This window comes from Apus apus, chromosome 11 (assembly GCF_020740795.1).
Source record: "Apus apus isolate bApuApu2 chromosome 11, bApuApu2.pri.cur, whole genome shotgun sequence".
NCBI lineage: Eukaryota > Metazoa > Chordata > Aves > Apodiformes > Apodidae > Apus > Apus apus.
The window spans coordinates 6439785-6465250 of NC_067292.1; the positions used below are offsets into that span (position 1 = coordinate 6439785).

Genomic DNA, 25466 nt, shown 5'->3' on the forward strand with positions numbered 1-25466 from the left:
CCAAAAGACCAGAACTACCTTACAAATTACATAGCTGGCCATCTGTATAACACTAAGGATTTAGAGAACCTGGAAGAGTCATCTGCAAAGTACAAGTCCAAGGTAAAGACATCTGGATTTATTTCTTACTCAAAATTAAAATAACAACACAGTATCACTGTATCACTCTGATTGGAAAAGACCTTTGAGATCATTGAGTCCAGCCACTACCCTAACTCTGTTTGAAAAAGTACACTTAAGAAAAAAGTAGCAACATATTTTATGCTATTTTTTCTTCTATTCTTCAGATGCTAGCATCAGTTATTCAAGATTTACTTAGGTGGTTCAAGGCTTGTTCTGCATGTCTCCATCAAAAACAGACGGACAAAAAACATACCTCAAACATTCCCTTTGTTACATTCTTCTAATACTTCTATTTGATATGCAAAGTTTATTGCTGAATTCTCTATTTACGTGACCTCAAATGAAATATGGTAAAGAACAAGTTTATCACTACTGCTTATTGTTAAACACTGAGTAAGCAAGCTGCTTCTGCAAAACAGTACCTTGAGCATCTTTATTGGGACAAAATTAATAGTGGCCTAGTGCAAAAATTGGAATACTTGGATTGTATTTTCAATGTAATTTTTCACTATGACCATCCACTCCTCAACAGAGTACTATTAAATGAACGGGAGTTGCTGTTTAGAAAACACAAAGAAAGTGTTTAGATACCCACTGTAGGGGTAGCACTACAGCTAATTCACTTTGGCTCAAAGCTCTCACACGGCAAGTCACAAGTTAAAATCAAAATGAATTTTTAACAGGACAAATTGCATTCAGAAGTAATACATGCTTTCCCCTCTAGCACAATTCAGAAAGTACACACATGAAGTGCTTCCTTCCAAGACATAAAACAGAAAGCAGCAAAATAAGTATTTTTCAATTACCTCGCTTCATAATGAAAGGGTAATTATATCTTGTGTGTACACCCTCAACACAGCTCTAATAACTCTCAGTAACACAGTTCCAGAATTAAAAAAAAAAGAAACAAGCAATCCCCTTTTCATATATGACATTAAATAACACAGATTTTGGCAGATATTGGCAGATATCTCAATGCTTGTGAATTAGGGGTGGAGAAATGGCTGCAGACATATAGCTAAAGTACTGCCCCTTAAAAATAATCTTCTTGCACACAGATACTTAGGGTCTGATCCAAAACATCTTCAAGACAACCGAAAATTAGTATTTCCAGTGGGCTTCGGAAACAGACCTTCTAGTAAGCAATATAAACATACCTCCTTTTTAATAGCAGCACATAGACATAGCTTAGATTTACATCCTCCTAATATATATGACGCTTAATTTAATATCAGCACAATGGTATCATTATCTTTTTACCCTACTCTCTAACCTGAGTTAAATAAGCATATAACATATAATCTTATTTGTACAATTAAGTATGTCTGGGACAGCCCAAGGGTTTTGATTATTAGTTTGTAAAATTACCTAAAGAATCATGAACACTTTGTACCCCACTTGGACCACTTTCTCCCTGGACACATGATAAACAATACTTCCCTGCATGCATTGCTAAAATGGAGATTTTATTTTTTTTTTTCAAAAAAAGCAGTGTTGTTTCTCATAGCTAGCACTAAATATAAAAAAGTTAGATAAAACAAAGTAGCAGGCTATTGAAAAAGAAGTCCAGGAGATCAAGAAAAGTCCAGTAGTCTTCTGTCTCCAACTCACCCTCTCTATAGAAAATTGCCAGGATAAAAGGGAACTAAAGGATGAGGAGAAATTAGAAAGGACAGTAAATAAGCAAAAAATACAACACTTTGGCTTCATAGTTATAAAACACTTAGAAATGTAAGTGACAAGCAAACCAAGTAATAGCACCTTCTGAGCACTCTACTTAGCAAGTCTACTTGCTATACATCTTCTGCATTTCTGTTGAACTCCATCTATGGTTATTTTGTCATTTGCACAGCTCTGTAGTCATATAAGCCAAATAATTACCTACAATTTCATAAGCTATTGCGAATCATGAAATAAATCAGTGCTTCTTTTGATGCCCCCACATTAGTCCCTTGACACTGTAAAGAATTATTAGTGATCCAGCAATTAATTTATTGGGTTTTTTGTGGGTTTTTTGTGTTTTGTTTTTTTAAACGTGTAACAACTATGCAGAGTCATTACTACAGTGGTGCTGGAGTTGCTATTTTTCTATTCTGCTACACTCAACATTACAACAGAAGTGATTCAGACCTTAACATTTTTGTCTTTATCAGCAAGTATTCTTTAAACATGATCACACTGTCACAGTATTGCAGATACATGCAGTACAATTTCAGAAGTAGTAAGAAAAAAATCTCTACATTTTTTCTTCCCCATACTATGCTCAAGCAAGAAAAATTCTACTTAAAAAGACTCATTCAACATATTGGCAGACTAGTTAAAAGGCCATGAAAACAAATCTTAAAGAACCAGTGTCTAAACTAAGTTTTTTGGGATCTGAAAACATTTGTAACTCCAAAAGCATGAATGCTGAGACATCTCTTTGGTTTAGTTTTCTGAGGAATTTTTAGAGCAAAGGTCCATTTCAAAATCAAAGGTGACACTGAAAACCAAGAAAAGAACACAAAACATACTAGATTAGCAACAACTGTTCATTCCACTTAAATAGGACTACTTTTTACTATGAAGCATCCAGTTTCTTCAAAGTCTTGGAAGACCTACAAATATTTAATTCTTGCTTGCTAACGTACCAATTATGACTACTATTAGCAGATACTCCATCCTGTTCACTTCTGATAATGAAATAAACTAATAAAGCTGGGCGGTTACTGTGAAGTATAACTACATGGGAAACTAGGAGAACTTGAATGTAAGCATTAGTTTTTCATTTACTTTTTATAAAATTAAAGCAAAGAACCAATGTGGGGACAAAAATGACCCACCGGATTTCACCATGACTTCCATAAAAAATTATCACAGTGCATATTAAATCATTAGTGAGACACAATGTTGCCTGTTAGTTTTAAAATGCAGAAAATGAAACTCATTGCAGAAGCAAAAGAGGACCAATAATATAATTACAACATGGTGCCTGTGTAGTCTGAGTTAATGCTGTTATTTGACATTGAAAGGCTATGCCTTCTCCCAAGAGCCCCACTGGAGACAAGGTTCACTCTAATTGGTTCCAAAGCACAACCCACCACCAACAGCCTTCCTCCAGCCCAGGAATGGTAATTTCCACACGACTGTAAATAGTGTTTGCAAACAATACAAACACGGTAATAAGAGGCTAGGTGGGTAATTAATGTGGTTACAAAGCAGCTTATTTGCATTTTTATTTAAAATTGCCTTCTTTAAAAAGCAGCTCAGATTTCTTTTTGCAAAAGGAGCCTTGGTTAAGGAATAGAGCAGTAATTACTCTCTTTAGGGGTTCTTTTATACATCCTTCAGGGAATTAGAATGAAAAGATAAGCAGAATTATAAAGGGAATCATGTAAAATATGAAATGCACTATAAACACTTAGTACTTTATTTACCATAAGCTAAGCTGGTCTTCTTCATTAATGGAATATATTACAAGTTTATGTAACAATCAGATTAACTGTGAAGACAGCTAAAAAAAAATAATGTATAACCAGCCACTTCAAATCCCACTCTCTGTAAGAATGCATCTACCTGGGTTATAGTAAATATGTTTTCACTGTCAAGAGCACAAAAGAGTTTTGGAAAAGAGATTCTGAAAGAGAAAGGTTCAGAAAATTTTTAAACTCAAGTTACACTAGTCTATGTAAAGTATCAGGGAAAACGAAACTTCCCTGCACCCTGTAAGCTCAATTCAAGTCACTGGAGGAAATCACAGCAAATTCACTTAACTGCATGAAAAACTTTGCAATATCATATCTATGAGAGTGCTCTGTGCTTCTGCGAGCAGTCTACAGAAGTACAAATTCATATATTACCACAAAATTCCAATCCAGCCTAGAAATGCAAAATTAGAGACAGAAATACATACTACGTATTTGCCACTTTATTCAAAGATATTTTCAGGAACAATGAATCTCGTGTACAAGGCACAAAACAAGGCACGAGAAAGAGAAGAAGGGATCAGATCATCACCAAAATTCTTTTGGGGATTTTTTTGGGTTTTTGTTTTCCAAAAATGAAAAATTAGCCAGCTCAACTCCTCCACGGTTAAAACTCTGGCCATTCTGAAGAACAACCCCAGACTAAAGAGTAGTCACCATTGTGACAGAAAGTCTGTAATTGGCACATCAGCCAGGTCTTGTGGAATTCAAATCTCTGGAAGTCTCTACCCCAGCAAAGATTTTACAGTCCTCATGCTTCTTGTATTAAGAAACCCTTTATCTGGCACCTTGGCTTGTCCTAGGGATGGGTGAAACAGGCAGTAACAACCACAGAAACTCTTCCATGGTTTGATGAGGCTACAGTGAACTGCAAGAACAGAACAGCTTACAAACAGCATTGGACACCCTACCCAGAGGGTATCACAGCCTTTCCCTTCCTTATGGGCATAGAAACAATCTTCATCTATGCATTTGTTTTAAGTACCATCATCTCTCCTAGGTATAATACTAGTCTGTTGTTCTTTTCCTTCACCATCATCCAATTTTTCATCATCAGGAGAAATCTTCCTGCTTGCTTTATCTGTGTCGGTAAGCAAGTCCCCATTTATTTCAACATGCCTCATTATATGGGCTTTTCCTCCTCTGAGAAAAAGGTGAAGAAAAACAAAGATTTCTGCCTTTTACAGGGTACCAGACTTTTAAAAAATGTTATTTCCTACACATTTAAAAATTTCACAGTGCTAAACCACTTCAAATTCCCTTGCACCTTGCTGGACATTATTAAACTTTCTCCTGCATTCATTACTTATATTAACACCATTAAAACGTATTCTCTACTTAAAGATGTGTCAACGAACTAAAAGCTTAACAACATAATAATTAAAAAAAACAACACAAAAAACCAGCATTACAAAGTGTTTATGTCTACTACCCCTTAATCCTCATTTATTAAATAATAATGGAGTTCTGAGAACACCTAGTACTAAATCCTTCGCTTGCTGCCACTACAATGGAAGTCGATGAAGGGCATGAGTATCATGAAAAGTAAATCTCTGCAGGGAAATGCCTTGGGCAGGGACCTAAACTACTGCTGCCATGCATTGTTCTTTACAAAGAATATTAATCATCTTTGCTTTATGTAACAATAATTCTGTAGTTCACAGTACAGTATAGCAAAGACCAAAAACTGACAATATACCTGTAGTCCTTTTCAAACAGCCAAAGAATAGCCACATTTTTAAGTATTTTTGGTTTTATCTGCTTTCACATTGAACAATTACTTTAATTTGAATCCCAGCCATCAGTTGAACCAGATTATAAATATTTTCAAGAGAACCATATTGAGAAATAAAATATACATCAAATTAAACATCTTGTTTTTAATCCTGTATGCTGGAAATACAAGCCATACGAGGTCCTAAACGCTTGGAAAATGCTCACCAAATCCTTTAGAGCCTCCTGCAATCACACTGACTGGTTATTACTTTCAACTATCAACATACTTACCTTCATAATAAAATTCTGTCTTTAGTACAGTAACAGTGCAGAGCTAACTACAGATGAAGATGTAGGTATGAAACAGTTCAGCTGTAGCCAGTGCATCAACTCTCTAACTAAATTAATCCAGTACTCAGAAGGATGCCCAACCTTGAAAGGTAAAGGCCTAACACATCTGCTATATAATTCAGAGTCTGTTTTACAGTGATTTCATTACTAACCATAAAAACTGTAACAGTGGAACTGTATAAACAAACTGAACAGTGTTTTTACTGAAGAACATGAATGTAATATAAATATTTGCCTTTCCCATTTCTCAGCATCTGTAATAAGCACAAATTCATGCCATATGTTTACAGTGTACAAAAGAATAGATTTCAACAATTCATCCATGTAAATGTTGATTAAACGGTTTAATGTTTTTAACTTGGGGGGAGGGTTTAAGCACAAATTCCTTGACAAATAATTTAAAAGCCTCTTGCTCTTGTCAATGGCTACATTCACTGCTTCACATCTGTTTTCAGAGACAAATCTGGCAGAAGCACTTGAAGATCACAGACTTCTCAGTGATAAAAAGATCAGCAGCTCTGACAGGTTGAGACATGTCCATGTGTGTAGTTACCATCCCAACCCACAGGCATGTAAACTGGAAGAACCTGCTGTCTCAGAACATGTCAGAAGACTTAAAACACAAAAGCAACTGCTTTCCAACTTATTAATAGAGTCGATTAGCAGCCTGCATTACATTTAGTTTTTCTTAGTGCTGTGTATGCATGCTACTACTGCCTAAAAATTATGTCTACCATTACTTAAAAATTCACCATCCATCTGTATTTGGAAAATAACTTTGCAGAACACATCACTGTCCAGGTGTCTCAGCTGAGCAGACTACTCACAGAAACTTACAGAATTCTTGAACATTATGGCCAAAGTCTGGTCATACTGTTTCATACTGTTCTCAATCAGCTTTTAACAGCTAGAGTACTAGTTAAGGCTTATAATAGCAATTCTCCACTAGTAACATAAGATCATGTTACATTGCAATTAAAGTTAATCAAAAGATTTCTTCATTTCAGAAAGATCTGGATATATTTCCTTTATAAAGGTAAAACAAAAAAAAAGTATTAGACTAAGCGGTGGCAATAATGCTTTCATTTGAGTATCTGTGGCTGCAAGTGAGACCAGTTGACATGGATTTTTTTTTTTTTTAATTGCATTACCTGTTAGGATAATAAGACACTGCTTCTTCCTGCAAGGCCTTTTCCCCTTAGTAAGTTTTGGATAACTACTTTTTTCTCAATTCTTACACACAGTCACTATGCAGAGCACCAGAAGATGAAATAGGTCTATGCATTGCAGGCTTTTATAACTCTATATTACACAGTGATGACATGAGCCAATAATACATAGTTTTTAGAATACCATGCTTTGAAACAATACAATTCTTTATAACAAAACACCACAATATTGCAAGAAAATACTTCCACAGAAATGCATGTGCTTTACCAATATATGCTGAAATGTTTTCTGTTTTGAAGATACTCCTTTTTGAGAGTTTTTATTTCACACCACTTTGAAACCCTTCAACTCTGTACTAACAGACTGTGGCTTCATTCAGTGTTTACCACACCTCCAAAGCCATATTTTATGTCTTCTTCAGTTTTTTCCAAAAATGAAAATCTATCACTAACCATTATGAATCATTAACTTACATGAATGTTTCAGGATTAATTTCAAGAGCACTTTCTTGTGCTGGTTGGAATGTAGTCTTACACAGTCTTGGTTATGGAAATAGTATATTAATAGCCTGACTGATTTACAGAAAAAGCTCACAAAATTAACATCTAATACATCTATGGGACATAAGAGGAATTTCCATCTTCTCTATCAAGATCAGTACCCATTAGTATAAAGAGATTATACTAATGAGACTAAGACAGCAGCATATGTTACAGAGCTACCCTGTGTTCCACCCACATACACAAGAAGACATAAACCAAGGACCCCCGAGGAGAAGAACCACTATGTGGGAAATCAGTCACCCCTCCTTGGGGAGGAAATGGATGTAGTCAACACCTGAAAAGTGCTGCCCATGTTACCTGTAAACGTGCCCAGTTTGCTAGTCATCTTCCTGCGCTTGGCAGGATGACACCTGGAATACAGGGAGGTGCTTATCAGGTTTTAACTTAATTCAAGAACATAAAACACTCCTTGGGTGGATAATACTTTGGGGAAAGGGCTACAGCAAGGAGTCACATCTATTTTGCTGGTTTTCTTCATGGCCATTCTCTCTTGTCAACTATCTACCTTCCAAATTTTCACATATAAAGAAAAAACAAATTTTCTTTTCACATTTTGATCAAATCTTTGATGTAGCTGTAGGCTTAACACTGAGGAATAATTACAAAAGAAACATACTTTTAATGAAATATTAAACTTCCAATTTCTCTTTTAATATCTACTTCAAAGACTATTTGACAGGAATAAATAAATGAGAACTTCTTGGCTAGAAAAAACTGTGACTTATGAAATATTTTATTCATTCATATTCTTAAGAATTTTCTTGAGAATACCACTAACATCTGGAGCTATGCAGTCTTACCCAAACAGTCTGCTCATACTCAAATGAGAAAATTATATCAATAATAATGTAAAATAAATTACCTAGCTTCTCTTCATGAAGCATAGATTTCAATGTTCTTCAGAGCAACTATGTGCACAAACAGCACTGTAGTGTTTTTCATTAAGCCTTAAAGTCAATTAAGCTGCAAATTGGAACAATCATTCCTCCTTTGCAAAGTATTGATATTTTTTCTTGGCTGCTTTCAGGCCTTTTCACTACTCAAGGAGAGATTTATGTTTGACAATTTCTTTCTGATTAAAATGAAGCATAACTCTAGAATTCTAATTTCCTCTTTTCTGAGCAAGAAATTATCAGTTTTAAACTGATACTGAATGTCATTGTGCATGAACAACATCAATTTTCAAGATACCAAATGCAAGGCTATACCAATCTCTTTTTATCTGCTTCTTTTACACACTTTCTCTTCCTTTCTCTCTCCATATTTATGCATATAATGTACATAATACATTACATTGTACTAATATAATCCACTATACCTCTTTATAAAAATTAGATTTGACAGACTAGCTAGGCCAGTCACATTAGAACTTGACACAACACTTTACATACGGCAATTACCCTCTATTTGCAATATTAGCAAAACCCTGCTGCAGTTTAGAGAGAAAATAATTGGAATACTGTAGGTGGCAAACAAATGTTAGTTATCTAAAGTAATTAGCAAGTTTATAAGGGTGGTAATCCCTAGTCGAATGGCTCAAACCATATGAAAGAGCTCTTTAAACATAAATTGTTAAAAACAAAGTTTTCTAGATTTATCTCAACAACCAATTAAGATCAGTTTGAATTTGTTTTTAAGCATAATGGTAGCTAATCTGAAAAATCTTTTCCCCCATTATTCCTCCTGTTTTCTCTAAACCTTAACAACTAGATTTTTTCGAGCCATTTAGCTGTCCCATTTTCACTTTATAAAATTATTTATAGCTTTCACTAAAAGCTGATTGAAAACATTTTGGGTTGTTTGTTGTGTTGTTTTGTTTTTTTTTTTCCTAAGGGCTTATTTAAAAGCACAACAGGCCCAAAGGAGGGCAGCCTTTCTGCAATCAGTTTATGGCATTGCAGACAAGGATGCCTCAAAGAGACTCACTAAGGGACCAAACAAGCTGGATGGCTTCCTTAAGTACTGCTACACATGGTGCACTGTTTCTAGATGCTGCACTACAGTAGGTTTGGTTCAGGCTTAGTTTGTTGTTGGGGTTTGGTGGTGGTTGGTGGTAGGGCTGTCGTTTTCTTAAGAAGTACTTTTTTCCATATATATATATATACATATATATATTTCAAGTTTTAGTTAACACAGACTACCAATTACATAATTATATCAAAACTTGAAATAACAACAGTTGTTTCTGAATACATTGTTATTCTGCCTTCTTGCAAAATGAGCAGAACTCTCTCTTGGATCAAGCAATAAGAATGAAAAAGGAAATGTTCTTCAGCAGACATTTAAACCTTGACTACTAAAGCATACAGAGAAAAAAAAAAGCCCACAGAAGAGACAGCCTACGATACACATGGCTTTTGATAAACATGTTATTATGGAAATACCAAATTTATTACCAACACTGATGACATGTAAATACACCAGAATTCAATATGGCAAAGTTGGTGAGTTATAGGTATGAAAGTATAATTCATGCAAATAGCATGACATTTGGACATTCAGTTGAAGAGCAGGCACTTAATTACCCCTCAGAGCGTTAGAGGAAGACAGTATTCATAGTGCAGTTCAGAGACTTAATCTCAAAAATTTAGAACATAAAACAACTAGGAAGCATACTGCCTGAGCAACATGAACATGAGGCTTTTTAAGACTGCATCCTAAACAGCTGTATTTATTTTTTTTTAATTGTTCCAAATTGAAAAGTAAACCAATTTCTTTTCAATATTTTTGCTTTCTCAAGAAGCAAAATACTGTGGACGCTTTGAAGTTCCTTATAGCAGGATAGCTGCAGCTGCATATTGAGAATTCATCTGAACCATATGGAGACATTGTTAACATTCTCCCTAAACTCTTTAATTTTAGGAAAGTATTTTCAATTAACAACTTCCTGCTCTGTAGTTACACCTAACATTAATATTTAAATCGATATTTTATTATTAGTATCAATCAATCAAATTAATATTTGTCTCATTATTTTCAGTAACTGACTTTGGGGCAGGTTTTTGTATTTGTTTTCCTCAAGATTGCTTACAATTTGATATAAATTTTAAGCATCTTGTAATTCATCAACTAATTCTCTCCTGGTTACATACTCCAAGTAATTAAAGTTCAGTAATAACTTATTCTTTCTGCTCCAGCACCTGCATTTCATTTGTTTATTTTCCCAGAGTCATAAATCTGAGGGACTGTCAAAGTGCCATAATATTAGTGCAATAATCAAAGTTAATTAGTCCCTCTCAATAAACAACAACAAAGCCATTGTAAAGATGTATTGAAGGTTTTCCAGCTACCCAGAGCACAGATGAGATTCTTTTCTGAACAACTGGAATTTGAAAACTGTTAGTAAACAGAGTTTTGGAAGTAATTTGACCTTCAGCAATCTTCATTCAATTAAAAATTCATTAACTTTCAGTGAGATAACATAGGTATTGAGTACTCCTGAACTCCCATTGCCTTCAAAGTGCTCAGAGAATTAAGAGTAATGAGATATTTTTAAAACACAAGGTACTCAGTATTATTTTTAGTTACATAAAACATACATATATATATACACACACACACATATATGGCTCTATTTAGCTGGTCTAGGACTACTAAATTCAAAAGACATAATACGACAAAATACAGTTCTATTGAAAGAGAACTGATAGATAAACTTTAAGCAACACATGCTATGATTGCCCCTTTTGGAATTCTCTTGGAATTTCAGAGTGTTGAAATAAAAAACACGGAAAGCTTTGAAAAGGCAAGGAAGACATTTTTCCCTCCTGACCCTTTACTATAAACCATTGCTATCATCTAGGCAAGAGAAAAAGGCTGAAATCCAAAAACAGTTTTTTCAAGAATGGTTACAAAAATTAGCAATATTAGCATCACTTATTTGGAAATACTTGTAAGCAAGCACTGTTTATTTTGCACTCATAAATATTATAATTAACTGTAGACTACTTATGTGTAAATATTAATACTACTGAAAGCTCTTCCATAACATCTGGGAGCAGTTCAAATATTTTCAGAGCTTGGGAAATAACGATAAAACATTCATCACTAATTTTAGCAGGAAAGAAAATTACAAGAATCTGACCCTGATGTTTATTATTGAAGTGAAGTGTGTTGGATTGTGTCAATACATTATCTCCTGGAAGTCAGCAGTCATAGCAAGCTCAGACAAAACTATCCTGTAACCCTTCCTAGGAATATAATAAAAATTTTTAAAAGGGCTGCTTGCCTGGCATCAGTGCTGTTGGGCCTGATGGACTGAGAAAAAAGGAATGGAAACGTTCTTTGTTTTGAAAACTGTAAAGAATTATTTTCTTAAATGTCTCATAGTATAAAAACTACAGGCAAAAAATAGCATCTGCCTCTAATACATGCATGTACATTATCCTTCCGTTAATTACACACTTTGGCTCTGGAAATATCCTGTCCTATGAATTATGAAACATGCCTCAGTGGTTCTTGGAAACATTTTTACCCTTAAAAAGCATCTGTACATAACATTGATAACAGCATGACAAACTTTGCAGTCCAATAAAGTCATATGAAATGAAAAATCTCTATCACTGATATACCAGTGACTGAACAGGATATTACAAAATAAGACAAATGCCTCCCTCCTTAGATTCTTGCATGGCAATGTAATATCTATTTAACTACTTCTGCACAAAAGCCTTCACGTCTTGAAAAATAGAGCTTATTGTTGGACACTAGATCCATTCACTTACCCATTCCATGAGAATACGTTGCACAGCATCATTGCCTCTTGACATATTTCTGCAGGCCAGGATAACATGTGCCCCATGCAGTGCAAGGGACTTTGCAGTTTCAAAACCTATGATAAAACATTTTCCTAGTCAGAGATAGATCTCAGTAGCAAAACAGAGCTATAAAATTACCTAAAAAGGTGAGCCACAAATTTAATCATACTAATGCTACCTGCAGTCTATCTGTTACTACCTTTTTGATAGTAACATTGATCCAGTTTTTAAGAGCACAATTAGAAAAAAACAGACACCTCAATCTGTGCAGGTCTTTGGGACAATAATTCTATACATTTTGTGCAAAATAAGCTTGGGTTCTTCAAAGAGGCGACTCAATTTCTCAATCTTGGTGTCTTCAAGTGTTAGAAGATTGTACTTATTCCTCACTTGTTTGACTGTGAAGAATGAGCCATATGGGGAGACTGCACAACAATTACACCTGACAACACCAGACTGAAAGTTACAGCATTCTAAAACTGAGCTCTGGGCTCTTTAGATAAGCAGTTAGCCCTTGAGGAGCACTTGTGGCAAAGGGTAACACCCAGTGGGATGTGTGAGGGAATAAGAATGAAAATCACAGGGAGACAACTACTTCTTTTTCTGATTTGAACACCCCTCCCATCCGTAGAGCACAGTCACACAAAACCAGAGACCTGCCCAAATTTTAAACTCTTCCCAGTAGGGGATTGTTGAGCTCATTTGTAGAAAACAAGATTCGATCTAAGCAGATCTGTAATCTACATGTACATTTATTATCCATGCACTTCAAAATATTTGTTTTTCTCTAAGTTATCTAATATCAACTTGGGTTTTGTCCCATCATTAACGGATATACAGAGAACAGTCTTTCACGATTGTTCTCACTATGAATAATCAAATACCATGTAGTTTCAATATATTGGTTATAGTAACATGGACTAAACAGGTCTCTAGATGTGCCTGATGATATAGAGGAAAAAATAATCCATTAAAAAATTCCCTCTTTTGCATAACTCACTGATATGACTCCATCTGCAAGCACATTCTTTCTAAGTCTCAAACTAGTGTACAGACAGTCCACAACTTGCTGCAATGATAGCACAGCATGATTATAAATCCCCCGGTTTTTTTACATAGGACAAAGTTTCACAGAGGTGTTATGAACCTTTCCTTAATATTATACGCTTTAAAAACTCCCTCTCTTCAGAAGATTTATAAGCAGTCCATCCTTCCATTCAAAATACTACCACAGGTCAAGTGCTGATGTCTCTTCCCATCAGACACATTTCGAGCTATTCATTCACTCCTAAACACTCATGCCCTGTATTTAGAACAGCAAGATGTATGCAAAAGGAAAACAAATCCAGGTACCCAAAACACAAAGCTCCAATTCAACTACTGGCTTTAAGTTTACTTGAGTTGAATGAGCTCTGACGCTCAAAAGTGACAACCCTGTTTAAGATTCAAACTAAATGAGGATAAACATGATGGCACAGCTCTCTACAGCACCAGCTAACCCAAAGGCCTGTGAGCCAAACTACCAAGTGCATGGGGTTTGCTACAGACATGTAAAACCCTTCAGCCCTTTACTTATAGCATGCTTTTCATAAAGACTCAGAAATTAGCACTTTATTTCGTTCATCTTCTGTGATGATTGTTCAATTCAATACTCTCACATTGTCTATCTGTAGGTGACTACCACCAGTAAATTTTTGGGACAGATTTTCAGCTAACAGGCTCAATTAAGCAGCAGTTAGCATCAGTTAATGCCAACTACACTGTGTCAACATACACCAGAAGAGTATCTGGCTCTGTCAAACGGTGCAACCTCCTCTGTAAAACAGAGAAAGGGATGCCCTGAGTAGAAAAGAAACCCAGCAATATCTCATTTAAATTAAGTAGACAGCATACAGCTTATATACCATTGGGGAATACTTTGTAAAGAATTTGCATCAAGCAGTTACATGTTTTAAAATATTCCTTTATTCCAAATATAAGAAAGAAAGTTTGAACACACAAGATGAAATTTAAAACCATTTCAGACCATGACAAGTTTTCTTCAGCTTCTCTACCTTCTCCCCAGTGCTCCAGGATACTCCTAGATCTGTCACTTACAACACACTTGAAAAGCAGTGATGCTATCTTTCTTTGCAACAGCTCAGTCCTCAAAGTAAAAGCCTACAGGTGTGTTTGCATTCAGTTGCTTCAAAATAATTTCTTCTTTCCTCTCCACTGATAGAAGAGCTCTGGATTTAAACTCTAACAGTGTACAAAACATAAGCAAAGAGAGCTCCTTCCTCCAGGCAGAAACAATACAGAACAGAACGTAAAAATAAGGATCCTATTTTCTTGTGTTTTTTTAGTCTCCCTGCTCTAAATTCTTTCCAGGAAAAATAAGCAACTTTTCAGACACTCCCTTTTTGAGCTACACATAGGTCAGTATTTCACACCTCAATTTTATTTTGGCTTAAGATCTTTGGGAGAAGGAAAGTGTTCCCCCTATTTGGCCAGTGTGTTTCTACAATACAAGTCTGGCACATTACCTAGAAACCCTATTGCATGCACAGAATCAGCAGAGTCTTGGCAGTTTTAAGCCACCGAACACCTGAGGCCAGTATGAACACATCTGTTTAACCCCTTAACATTTGATAAGGCACAACAATTTTTATTTAACCATCAGAAAGTTCATCTGCAATATCTGATCATCCGAGTACTACTTTTTAAAATTTTAATACAGGAGTAATAAAAGTATCACAAAAATATTTTTTCCAGGTAGAAGATGCTATGGCCTTCAAACACCTGTTGCTTTGAGAAAACAAAAAAACAAACCACAACAACACACCACACAACACAAAACTGTAAATTTTTCCTGGATCAGGAGTAAACTTCAGTTTAGAAAAGGAAGAAAATGAGAAAAACTTTAAGAGTAGAATTCTGATGCAATATAATTTTTTTTTTTTAATGCAAGATGTACATAAAATGCAATTCAAGTGCAGTTTTACTAGAAAGGAGAGTTGTGAAAAGATTAAAAACACAAGAACTTGTAACAAATAATCTAAAATAGGCTCTCATTTCAATTGCTGCACCTCAGCAAATAAACTAGTTTTTTTCATTTTGGGGACCCAAGAGAACTTCGTGTAAATGGAAAAGAGATTGGTTTCCTACATGTCACTTGATTTATTTCACTTGGGAGACCTAAATACCAGTGACAATTAATCAGATCATCTTATTCAACACTTCATCAGAAAAGAAGTAAAGCAGATTCAAATGTGCTAAAGTGGCAAAGAATACAGAGTTACATAAGATTCTTTTCAGGTTGAAACACTGCAACAATGATGTGTAATTTAGGGAAGAACCTTCCATAACCAAGATCATCCTTGCCTGTGCTTGTTGTTTAAGGGTACAACATCCAAGAGATCTTCCACATGGAGTGATGGCAGCCATATGCAAAACATCACTTCAATGACAAACTCATACTTTTCAGAGCTCAAAGAGCACCCAAAATGCATTGTGTCAGGATTGCTTGGAATCACTCTGCTTCAATATGGATACTTAGGATAAAATCTTAGACTATTTGCTCCAAATGCAAGCTTTCAAGTAAATAAAGCACCAAGATATTCTGAAGAGACTAAATTTAAAATAAGCAATTTGCACAAAATAATAATGTTGCCTATTTTGTGTGCTTGCAGGCACATGGTACTGTCACAATTATATTTTTTTATTGGAAAGTTTGCTGTTTTTTAAAAGATACATCCTGCCTCTCCCTTTGCATGTAAATTGGACAAAGGTGTTTTTCTTGGAGCCATGAACCACAGAAAAAGCCAAATGAAACAGGGTGACTAATGCATTGGCTCCATTTTCCATCTAACCAACTTAAAAATATGCACTCCTTACACATCACACACTTCTTTGGGATATACTGTTCTTGGCAAGGCAAAGTTATTCACAACTAAGAGAGTGTAGGCACTGTCACTGACAAAACTCCAAATATTTGTTTCATCTGAAGGAAGCACAACACTGAACAACTATGAAAAAACATCCTTAAATCAATGGGATTATAAAGATCTGTGACACATTGTTCCTGTAAAAAATTAAAAATGCATCATCAGAGGCAAAGAAAGCTAGATTAGTAACTGAAGACAATACAAGCGAGCAAAAATATAGAACAGTCACTATGTCAGGCACATACTTTACAAATATGCTGCAGCTAAGAGCCACAAGGTTGCAGTCAGACCTGATATCTACTCCAGCTGTACTGTCCAAAGATGCCCAGCAACACACTTTAAAATGCAATTACATGAAACATGAACAAAGCCTGGACTTCAGTCCTTTCAGCTCTGTTAAATCCTTACAGTCAAAACTGACATTTACCCCAGCTATCCAAAGGCACAGCTCTACCAGAAGATTCAAACCCACATTTCCTATCCTTTCTGTTGTAGAGGCGTTAATATCCAATGTAAATACTGCAATAGTGGCCATTGCAATATTTTAGTTGTGTAACAGCAATTCCCAACAACCTTAAATATATGCTCCTAAAATACATGGAGACAATTATCCTGAAAAACTGTGGTTTTGAAATAGTTAGATGTTCTTAAAGAAGCTTAACTAAAACCTAGGGAGAGAAACAGAACCAAAACTGAAATGGAATACTAAACTACACAGATCATTCCAATCAAAATTATTTTTTCAGTTGCTAGGTCACGTAAAAACAAAGAAGTCCTGTTAGGTACCTGAACAGATGAAAGGTGGCCAGTGATTAGAGTGAGCTGCATTTTCAGAGATATTCCAGTTTTATCTTTAAAATCTACTCCTTGCATTAGATGCACATCAGCAACCAAAAATCCCAGTCAAAAAGGATTCAGATGTGCAGCTTCCATTTCAACTTACCACAAAGCTATGTTTTAATAACATACCCTCCTTAAAAAGAGTGACCAAACTCTCAGTCTTCATGTTTCATCTTTTTTCATCTGTTAAATGATAGGATCATGCTCCTATCAAATCCCAAACACTTTTCCTGAACATTTTTTAAAGTGTATTGTATCAGTCCAATTGAAATCAGAGTGGCATTTTACCAAAACTAAAATCATTTGCAGAAATGAACACAACTATTTATATCTTGGCATCAGACCTGCAACTGAAGATGACTCTGAACATTTTGTTCTCAATGTTTCTTCAAGCACGGAATAAATCCATGTTTTCTTTTGATTGTCTTTAAAAATAACTGTGCGACACCTTGCAAGCAAGTCAGCCATTTTTCCTAACACAAATCAATTACTGTATTTTAATATATATATCAAAATTTAACATTTGGCTTTGTAATTTAATGATTAAGGAGAATTTATGAAATAGTTTATTTTCCTGTTCACATTTTTTTTCCTTTGTAACAGATAACATATCACAAGGGCTGATAGGCATCTGAATACACAGCAACTCAGAATACAACTTCACATTTTCTAGACAAAAATAACTCTTCCAACTAAAAGTACATCTACATGTATATTATCAAGTCAAGTAAAAAAAGAGGCATATACATCTTAAAAGAAACCTAAACTAGCTACTTTTTCTCAAATGAGTAACTCACTGCACTGTGACTCATGCTCCTAACTTTAGTAAAAAACCAAATTATTCTATTCAGAATTAAATGTTTATATTCAGAAGGGACAAAAAATGTTATATATTATATATATGTTATACTACAGTTACATCAATATAGTACTTTTAAGACAAAAGAAACACTTCCAAAATAAATATTTAACTGAAATTGAGAGTAGCAGAAAACAATAAATATGTCCACAATGTAAGGCAACATCAAACCAGCATCTCACTGAAATCAGGTCAGATCCAAATCATCAAGTCTGACACAACATTTAGGGCATGCCACCGTTCCTGAATATTTAGTCAATATGGGGTAACAGACCAGGTTTTTTGTTTATTTAAAGCCCGTCTGTTCTTAAGTGCCATTGCTTGAATACATTATTAAGGAAATAACATTTTTGTGCATGCTACTGACTGTAGCTTCACCATTATTTTATAGCCAAGCTGAGACAAGGCAAAGGTAAGTTTTGTTGCCACTATTTCCAAGTCATACATACAAAAAACCATTAAGGATTTACTTATCAGCAGCAAGCATCAAAGGCCAACACTAAAGAGAATCCGGTTTCTAGCTAATCCACACACCTTTGAAATGTTTGTCTTCTGGAAAAGTGGCAGCCTAAGAGTCTTCATAACTGAGTTTGTACAATGTCTGACCAGATATTCATATCAGCTTGGTTTTGAAACAAAATTGGTTTGAGAGGCACATACATTTTCTCAAGTCATCCCCAAAACTTTGGGGCTTTCTTACTCTTTTTGCCATTTTTACACACTTTCTTAGACAAGCTTACTCAAGATAGGAAAAAAGTCCAAATAAGTTAAAATTTCTCTTTGCCTGTGTCTCTTCGGCTTTTTTTTTTAATCACATATTTTTAAATAAAGTTCCAAGTTCAGAGAAATGGGGTTGGCAAACTCTCCTCCTCTAAACCTGCTTTTTGCATCAGCAGTAGCTTTAGGCAACACAATGGCTTTTTCCTACCAAAGCAAAAATGGAGAATAAAGCCAGAAGTTGTCTAGTTTCTTTTCAAGTACGCTTCTGCTCTTCTGTACGCCAACAGTATCACAGGTTTCTGTACTGCTGAGCTGAGCCCTAATTAAACATAACAAAAAAATTAGTTGCATGTTTTGAATCTCCTTTCGGCAAGTACAATAGTGCAGTGTTAATAAAAGAAGTAAATTTAATAAAGAGGAATACTTCATCCAAGGCAGAATAATTAAAAGACATACTGTGCTGTCAGCTAAAGTGCTAGATCCTCCAAGCTTTAAAATGCATGAAAAACACTCAGTGTTATGCACAGATACCAAGAAAGTGCTACAACATAATCAGACCTTTTTTTAATTAGAACAAACTTGATATTTATTTATATCAGTTACACAAACAGTGAAAAATGTTAATATATATACTAGACATTTTACAGATATATAATAAAACAAGGTTCTGTCCTGAACAGTTCACAATTTTGGTCAAAAAAAAAAAAGTCTTCAAGAATCAGACACAGCTAGGCCTAGTTCTGAAGTTTGTGTCATGGCAGAAAGGAACAGATAAAAAGTTTTTTTAAAAGTACTTGATTTCTGGCAGTCACTACCCATCTCTCTATTTGGGCAACATGCGATAAGACCATTTGTTTGGTTAACCAGCAGAGGAAGACTTAATACCAGAGGTATTTCAGGATCTTGTGAAAATAATTGAATACAGGGAAGATGCAGTTCATTGTTCTTTCTAGTGCAAGCATATAAAAACACAAAGGGCAAGGTAACAAGACATGGAGGTTTGACAGCTTATATAGTCCTGCGTTACGTCCTGAAATTCTAGCTTTTCTGGATTTGATGGCATACAAGATGGGTACCAACCTCCCAGGGTTCAAAACGGGCAAATCTTTTGGGCATATTTTAAACTACGAAGGAAAGAGGGAGATGGGAAGCTGTTATGTAACTCAAATGATCCATCATGTGGTTCCAACATACAAAGTAAGGCGGGAGATGGAGTTCTGAAACAAAAGATGAAGAATAAGAACAGTATTAACAAAAAGTGTCTGTACACAAAGGCAAGGAGAATGGAAAACAAGGAAGAATTATAAGTCATTACTTATAAGGCCAAAAAAGTCAAAGACTTTCAAGAAGGGCACTAAAACATACTGTATCTTCTCACACCAAAATGAACGTATGTTTTTTAGATTACATTTAAGGGCTACATGCTAACACCTGGAACACGAGCAACCTAACCAAGAACTCAATGACAATGATTTTCTGAAACAAATGACCAATTAGAGCTGCATATTCTATACCTTTTTTTTTTTTCCACCCTCCAAGAAGTCAGAAATTAGCAGCTTGGAAAAGCAAATAATAAATCCAAAAATACATACGCCTACAAAACTTTACAACTGTAAAATAGGAAAATCTGCCAGGTGAACAAGCATACTAAACATTTTCTAAAGCCTACTGTTTCTGTGACAATATGGTACTCTAACATCTTGAGTCACAAGTTGCAACATTACTGTGAATTCGGTAAAAGGCATCACTTCTACTGACAGAACCTGATCTCATATACAGCCTGCCTTGTCCCTGACAAGTTCCCAGTTAAATGGCCAAATCTTACTTTGCATGTATGAAGTCCAGTAAGTGATATTTATTCATCAAATTACATATATACCATTATGAAGCATATTCTGCCTTTTTTGTTTTGCAAGGGACAAGTGTTGATAAAGTGCCAGATACAAAGAACAGAATCAGGAAGTCTGGGTCTCTGCTTCTTTGACCACAGATTAGATTCAGAAACAGATACAGTAAGATATGTCTCTCACAGATCACAATCATTATTCACTCAGGATGCCAAAAGTGTGCTGCCAAGTAGGTCATGCACATTTTCATGTGCTCTTCACTGCCTATCTTAGGCACAAAATAGTCCAAATTTACCTTCAGAGTTACAAATCCTTCAGCAAGATTTAAACCCCTCAGCAACTTCTCGCAACTGGACATGGACCCAAAGAAATAGAGCATGTTTTAGAAAAGTTTTATTTACATATTTCTAGTTGCTGTATTTTCTACTCTTAAAGTTATCTGTTGCTAATGAACTAGAATAGCTTTCAGAGGAGTATACTTCTTGTCCTGTGACAGAACAACCCACCTCCCACTTTAAGTCGGAATATGGACATGGGCATAATCTGTAAACTTGGGTCAGCAACTGAAGCTGTGTGTTTCTCCATATATAAAATAAGACTAATCACACATTTCTCATAATCTTAAGTAGCATAGTTTATGTCTGTAATGTACACATGTATAGAAGCAAGAAATGCTGTTAATGCTTGCTCTCACAGAAGAATTTAAATATTTCAAAAGACAAGTGATCAAGTTATGTTGCAGTGCATTTAAGAGTCATTTTCACTCTTAGATAACAGACAAAGCAAATAACACATATGAAGGCTTCTGTTCTACAAGTATGTTATTCCCCTGTAAAAGAAGTACCAGAAAGAACAAATAGGGATACCTCTATCCCATCCTTTGTGAAAAAATTCCATTAGAAGCAGTAATCATTATTGAGCCTCTTAGCCCAGATGTAATTTCTTACATGTTACAACAAGTTCCACTAGCATTGTGAATTTCAGCCAAGGTTGATGAAGTTCAATAACTTGGCTAACCAACCATGTGTACTACTCATTACAGAAGTAATAAATAGATTCATCAAAATGGACATGAAAAAGCAGTATGAACATCTGACACCATTTTCAGCTTACTCAATAAGAAAAATATATTACAGAAGTCCAAGAGGGCCTTTTAATATTTAAAACGTGTAACAAGTAGAGAGTTGGAGCCTTAAAAATACAGCAGAGCAATATTAGTATTCCAAAATATTAAGCCAGAGTTAAAGCAGTGATGGCACTCATGTAAAACTTAATCACTATGACATACCATACATTTTCAGAAATACAGCTCTGTAAATTAAAGAGAACCCTCTTCTATTAACATTATTCAAAGTTCGAAAATTACAGGTTTTGGTATTTTTTTAATTACTCAAAATACATCAGTACTAATCCCTGACTGACAGTTACTAACATTCCACAACAGAATGAGTTAAAAAGTTCCACCCCACAGGCACATTGTCCTCCATAAACCATGCTTTTCTAGAGCAGTTATCCAGATAAAGTACCAAAAATAGACTTCCTCCAAGATTCAGGCTCTCCTGGAAAAGCACTGTACTCCCAGTCCCCAAAAACACTGGTACAAAAAATTAATTCCTGCTGCAAGGTTTAGGATTTCCACAAAGAAAATAGCTGAAAAAAACCCTAATGCTGCATATGTTTGCTTTTTGAGGTGTGCTTAAGCAAAAAATAACACTGCTATATAGACACCAATATTTTTATGGTGGAGCTACTCAGGTGGCTTAAGACAACTCGTGCCAGTATGACCACAGTACATGGATTACAGGACTTGAAAAATTTAGCCTTTAATTTTTCAGCGTTACTTTTCCCATGAATTCATCACTAAGAATTCAGGCAATTTTTCCTCAAGGGAATGAATAAGACCGTCAAAGCCAGAGTAACATCGTGAAACCAAAATACGTAGCTGCATACACAACACCAAACTGTATTAGGCTGAAGGATGATTTTTTCCCCCTCACCCTCCCAACCCAACTGCATTTCAAAAGGGCCTTAAAACCAAACCTTCATTCCCATGGTTTTGCTGGCAAAGGATGGCAAGAAACCAGTCCCTAAACAACACAACTGTGCTGGCACAAAACCCTGCTGTAAAAGTCACATCTGCAAAGCCATGTTCTTACTGAGTAATTTATTTTTCTCATGAGAGGCTTTTTTATTCTACCAGGGCAAAGCCTACATATACTGGCTGCAAGCAGGCCAGCTGTACTTTTCTGTTACTATACTGTGCTGCTTTTAATAGTGAAACATGCAATACACAGAGTCTAGATAGCACACACAAGAAATATATATATAAACATCAAGGAACAACTCTTTCATGCTTTTAAAAGCCCAATAAATACAAAAGTATCCCATGAAAACAATCTCAGGGACAGCTAGGACTTGGCCAAGAAAAATAATCCAAGGTTATATATTGCTGATCTTTGTCTGCTTCACAATAAGCTTTGAACCCAAACCTCCATAAATATTATCCACTTCAGTTCTCCACATGTGAAAAAGAGTTCTAGCATGAAACACTACAACCATGCATAGGCTGTAATAGTTCATTCACCTCAAGTTATGCTGGTTTAGTGAGACACATTTCCTTAGAAAAACCCCAGTATATCCCTTCTCTCTGCACCATTGAGCTACAGAATTACATTCAGAACTTCTTAATAAAAAAAGGCAGATGTTTCAACTTATCAATTCACAGGAACTCAAGCATTTACGAAAACTACTTTTGATTCAGACAACAAACATTTCACTAAATGGGGAACCATCTAGATAGTAGGTAAGGACCATTCAAGAAGCACTGTCACAAGCTTGCTCCCCGTCACATCCCTTTTTTCTGCCCTCAAAAAAAAATTTAAGCAAACATCTTGCTGTTTATTCATCATCATAAAATATATAGAAAAAGTTAACACTTAAATATCTTTGAGAAAAAGTTAAAATGTGAAGACGAGAAAAACAAAAATAGGGCAAAACCAGACATTTTTCTCTTAAAAAAAAATTTCCAAAACAAACTATTCAACAAAAACAGGCTGATTTTTTCAAGGCTGTCAAAATTCAGATATAACAGTATAAGAAAAATTCCAAAAACCATGCAAGAAACCATAAAGTGAGTCTAGCAGTTGTTTTGTAGAAGTCTTGCCAGTTGTGTAACCTTTAAATACTTTTTCATCTGGAAACTGACAACAGAAAACTTTGCACTTTCAAAGAAAAATGTGCACATTTTTCAAGAAAAAAACCCTGCAATCTAACTCAAAAATAGAACTGAACAACCCCTTCCTGACAAATTCAGACAAACATCTGTAGGCTCAGACCATCAAACTCCATGCAACACAGTGAAAGACAATGAACATATTTAAGACAGTCAGACTAATTCTATTAAAATGGGAGTCCTCAATGGTATTTGTAAGGGTCTGTTTTATTCCTCCCATATGATCCGAGTTTGACTTAAATGAGACCATTCACTGGTCTAATTAGGATTCAGCAAATGTTACCTTCTTTGTGAAGGCAGATAAAGCCAGTCTCAGTAAAAATGCTATGTTGCCCACAAATAACCTCAGTAACTTCTGCAATTTGAATCGCTCCTCGTGTTCACAAAATTCTCCTCTCTGCAGGTACAAAGCAGTCAATTTATTATTTCTTAAGAAAGTGTTCTTTTTCATGATACTTTTCCTACCTCTCCATTGCCAATAGACTTAGGGCATATTCGTGAAAGCTAGCCAGCATCTATTAGGATTCCTTAAATCATCTTCACAAGAAATTTAGATAAGCTTCAAAAGTTTAATTTTGCTCCCCATATGGGTAGTAGCTTAAATAGCTATTACTCCATTAGCATAAGAAATGCAACAAAGGTTAAGCACACCTGCCTCTAAGGTTCTGAAGGCAGAGTCAGCTTTTTAACCACAAGAAAAATTCAGAATAATACTAATATAGGAAGTGCTCAAATACTACTACACACGTACAGAAACAATAGTTCAGAAATGAGAAATTCCAAAACTCTGAAGCTATGCAATATGTCACTTCCCCAGTAAAACAAACTTTCATTAGCTTCTGCCAGAATGAAGTACAAAAGCACACAAAGCACAGCACTCTGGCCACATGTAGTGTATTGTTTATGTGCAGGTTTACTTATTTTTTTATACTCTTTTGATAAACAGCTAAAAAGTTACTGAAAATAACTTCAAGACAATAAAATGATTAAAGAAAAACAATTATCTTGGAATCCTTCTGAATTCATCTAAGTACTGTATGCTTACTGACAAGAGAAATTCCAAGCTTTCCAATAGTTTAAAGTTGTATTTTCCCCCAACAGTATCTGATCCCAGACTACTAAAACTTTAAAGGGGGGTTTTTTGGGTTTGTTTCTCCCCCCTCTTCTCCAGTAAGGGACACAGAAGTGTTTCTAGTTTTTGGAAATAATGATTTAAGATGTAAAGTGTTCAAATAATGTCCCATATCAGATATTAGATCCCATTTCTGGATTAGATGCAGGTGATACAGTGAAAGGCATGTGATTAACTGCAGAGCTACATAATTTGTATTTATCACAAAAGCACCACCATGTGTGAACAAAATCTAATTGTCTACATGTTACCATGATGATTAATATTAAGCAAATCATTGTTACCCTTTGTCAAAATGTTACCTTCTACATTTTCACAATGTTTAGTTATGTTTGTGTATATATACAAACCCTCACTGCAATTAACTATGACATTGGATACTGCAAACACAGCTCATTAAATATACAATGCATTTCAAAAGCCAAACAGGCTCTATTCTGAAAGTTGAGCTCAAGGCAGTTTCAGCTTTAAGTCTCTTCTGATTTCACATACCTGATCCTCAAGTACTGGCTACATTTGTTAAAGGGGAGGCAAATCAGCCATGGATGTAGCATAAATCAATTTAAAATGGCAGAATGAAAGAAAATAACTGCTAACTGTCTTTTAGGAGTTAAGTGAAAGTAAAAAGTAGGTTAGTTTGCATTTTCTTCAGTTGTAAAATGACACTTTAATAAAGCATGTCATCTAAAATTTTCTAATCATTTTTAGTTAAAACAATCAGACTTCTAGAGTTTAAAAGTGATCTGCTACAACCCAGCCTGCACAA

The 25466-nt window shown here is 35.2% G+C and overlaps 1 protein-coding gene across 3 annotated transcripts in view; it reads right to left on the bottom strand.

Annotated features, from left to right (window-relative positions):
• WWOX (WW domain containing oxidoreductase) overlaps nt 1–25466 on the bottom strand; it is a 481619-nt gene that overhangs the window by 449483 nt on the left and 6670 nt on the right. For all 3 annotated transcript variants that reach the window (XR_007890610.1, XM_051629650.1, XM_051629652.1), the window contains exon 5: nt 12112–12218. Coding sequence is in view for 2 of the 3 variants with exons in the window: in XM_051629650.1 (XP_051485610.1) it covers nt 12112–12218 (107 nt within the window). In the remaining variant the exon portion in view is untranslated. The remainder of the gene's footprint in view (nt 1–12111; nt 12219–25466) is intronic.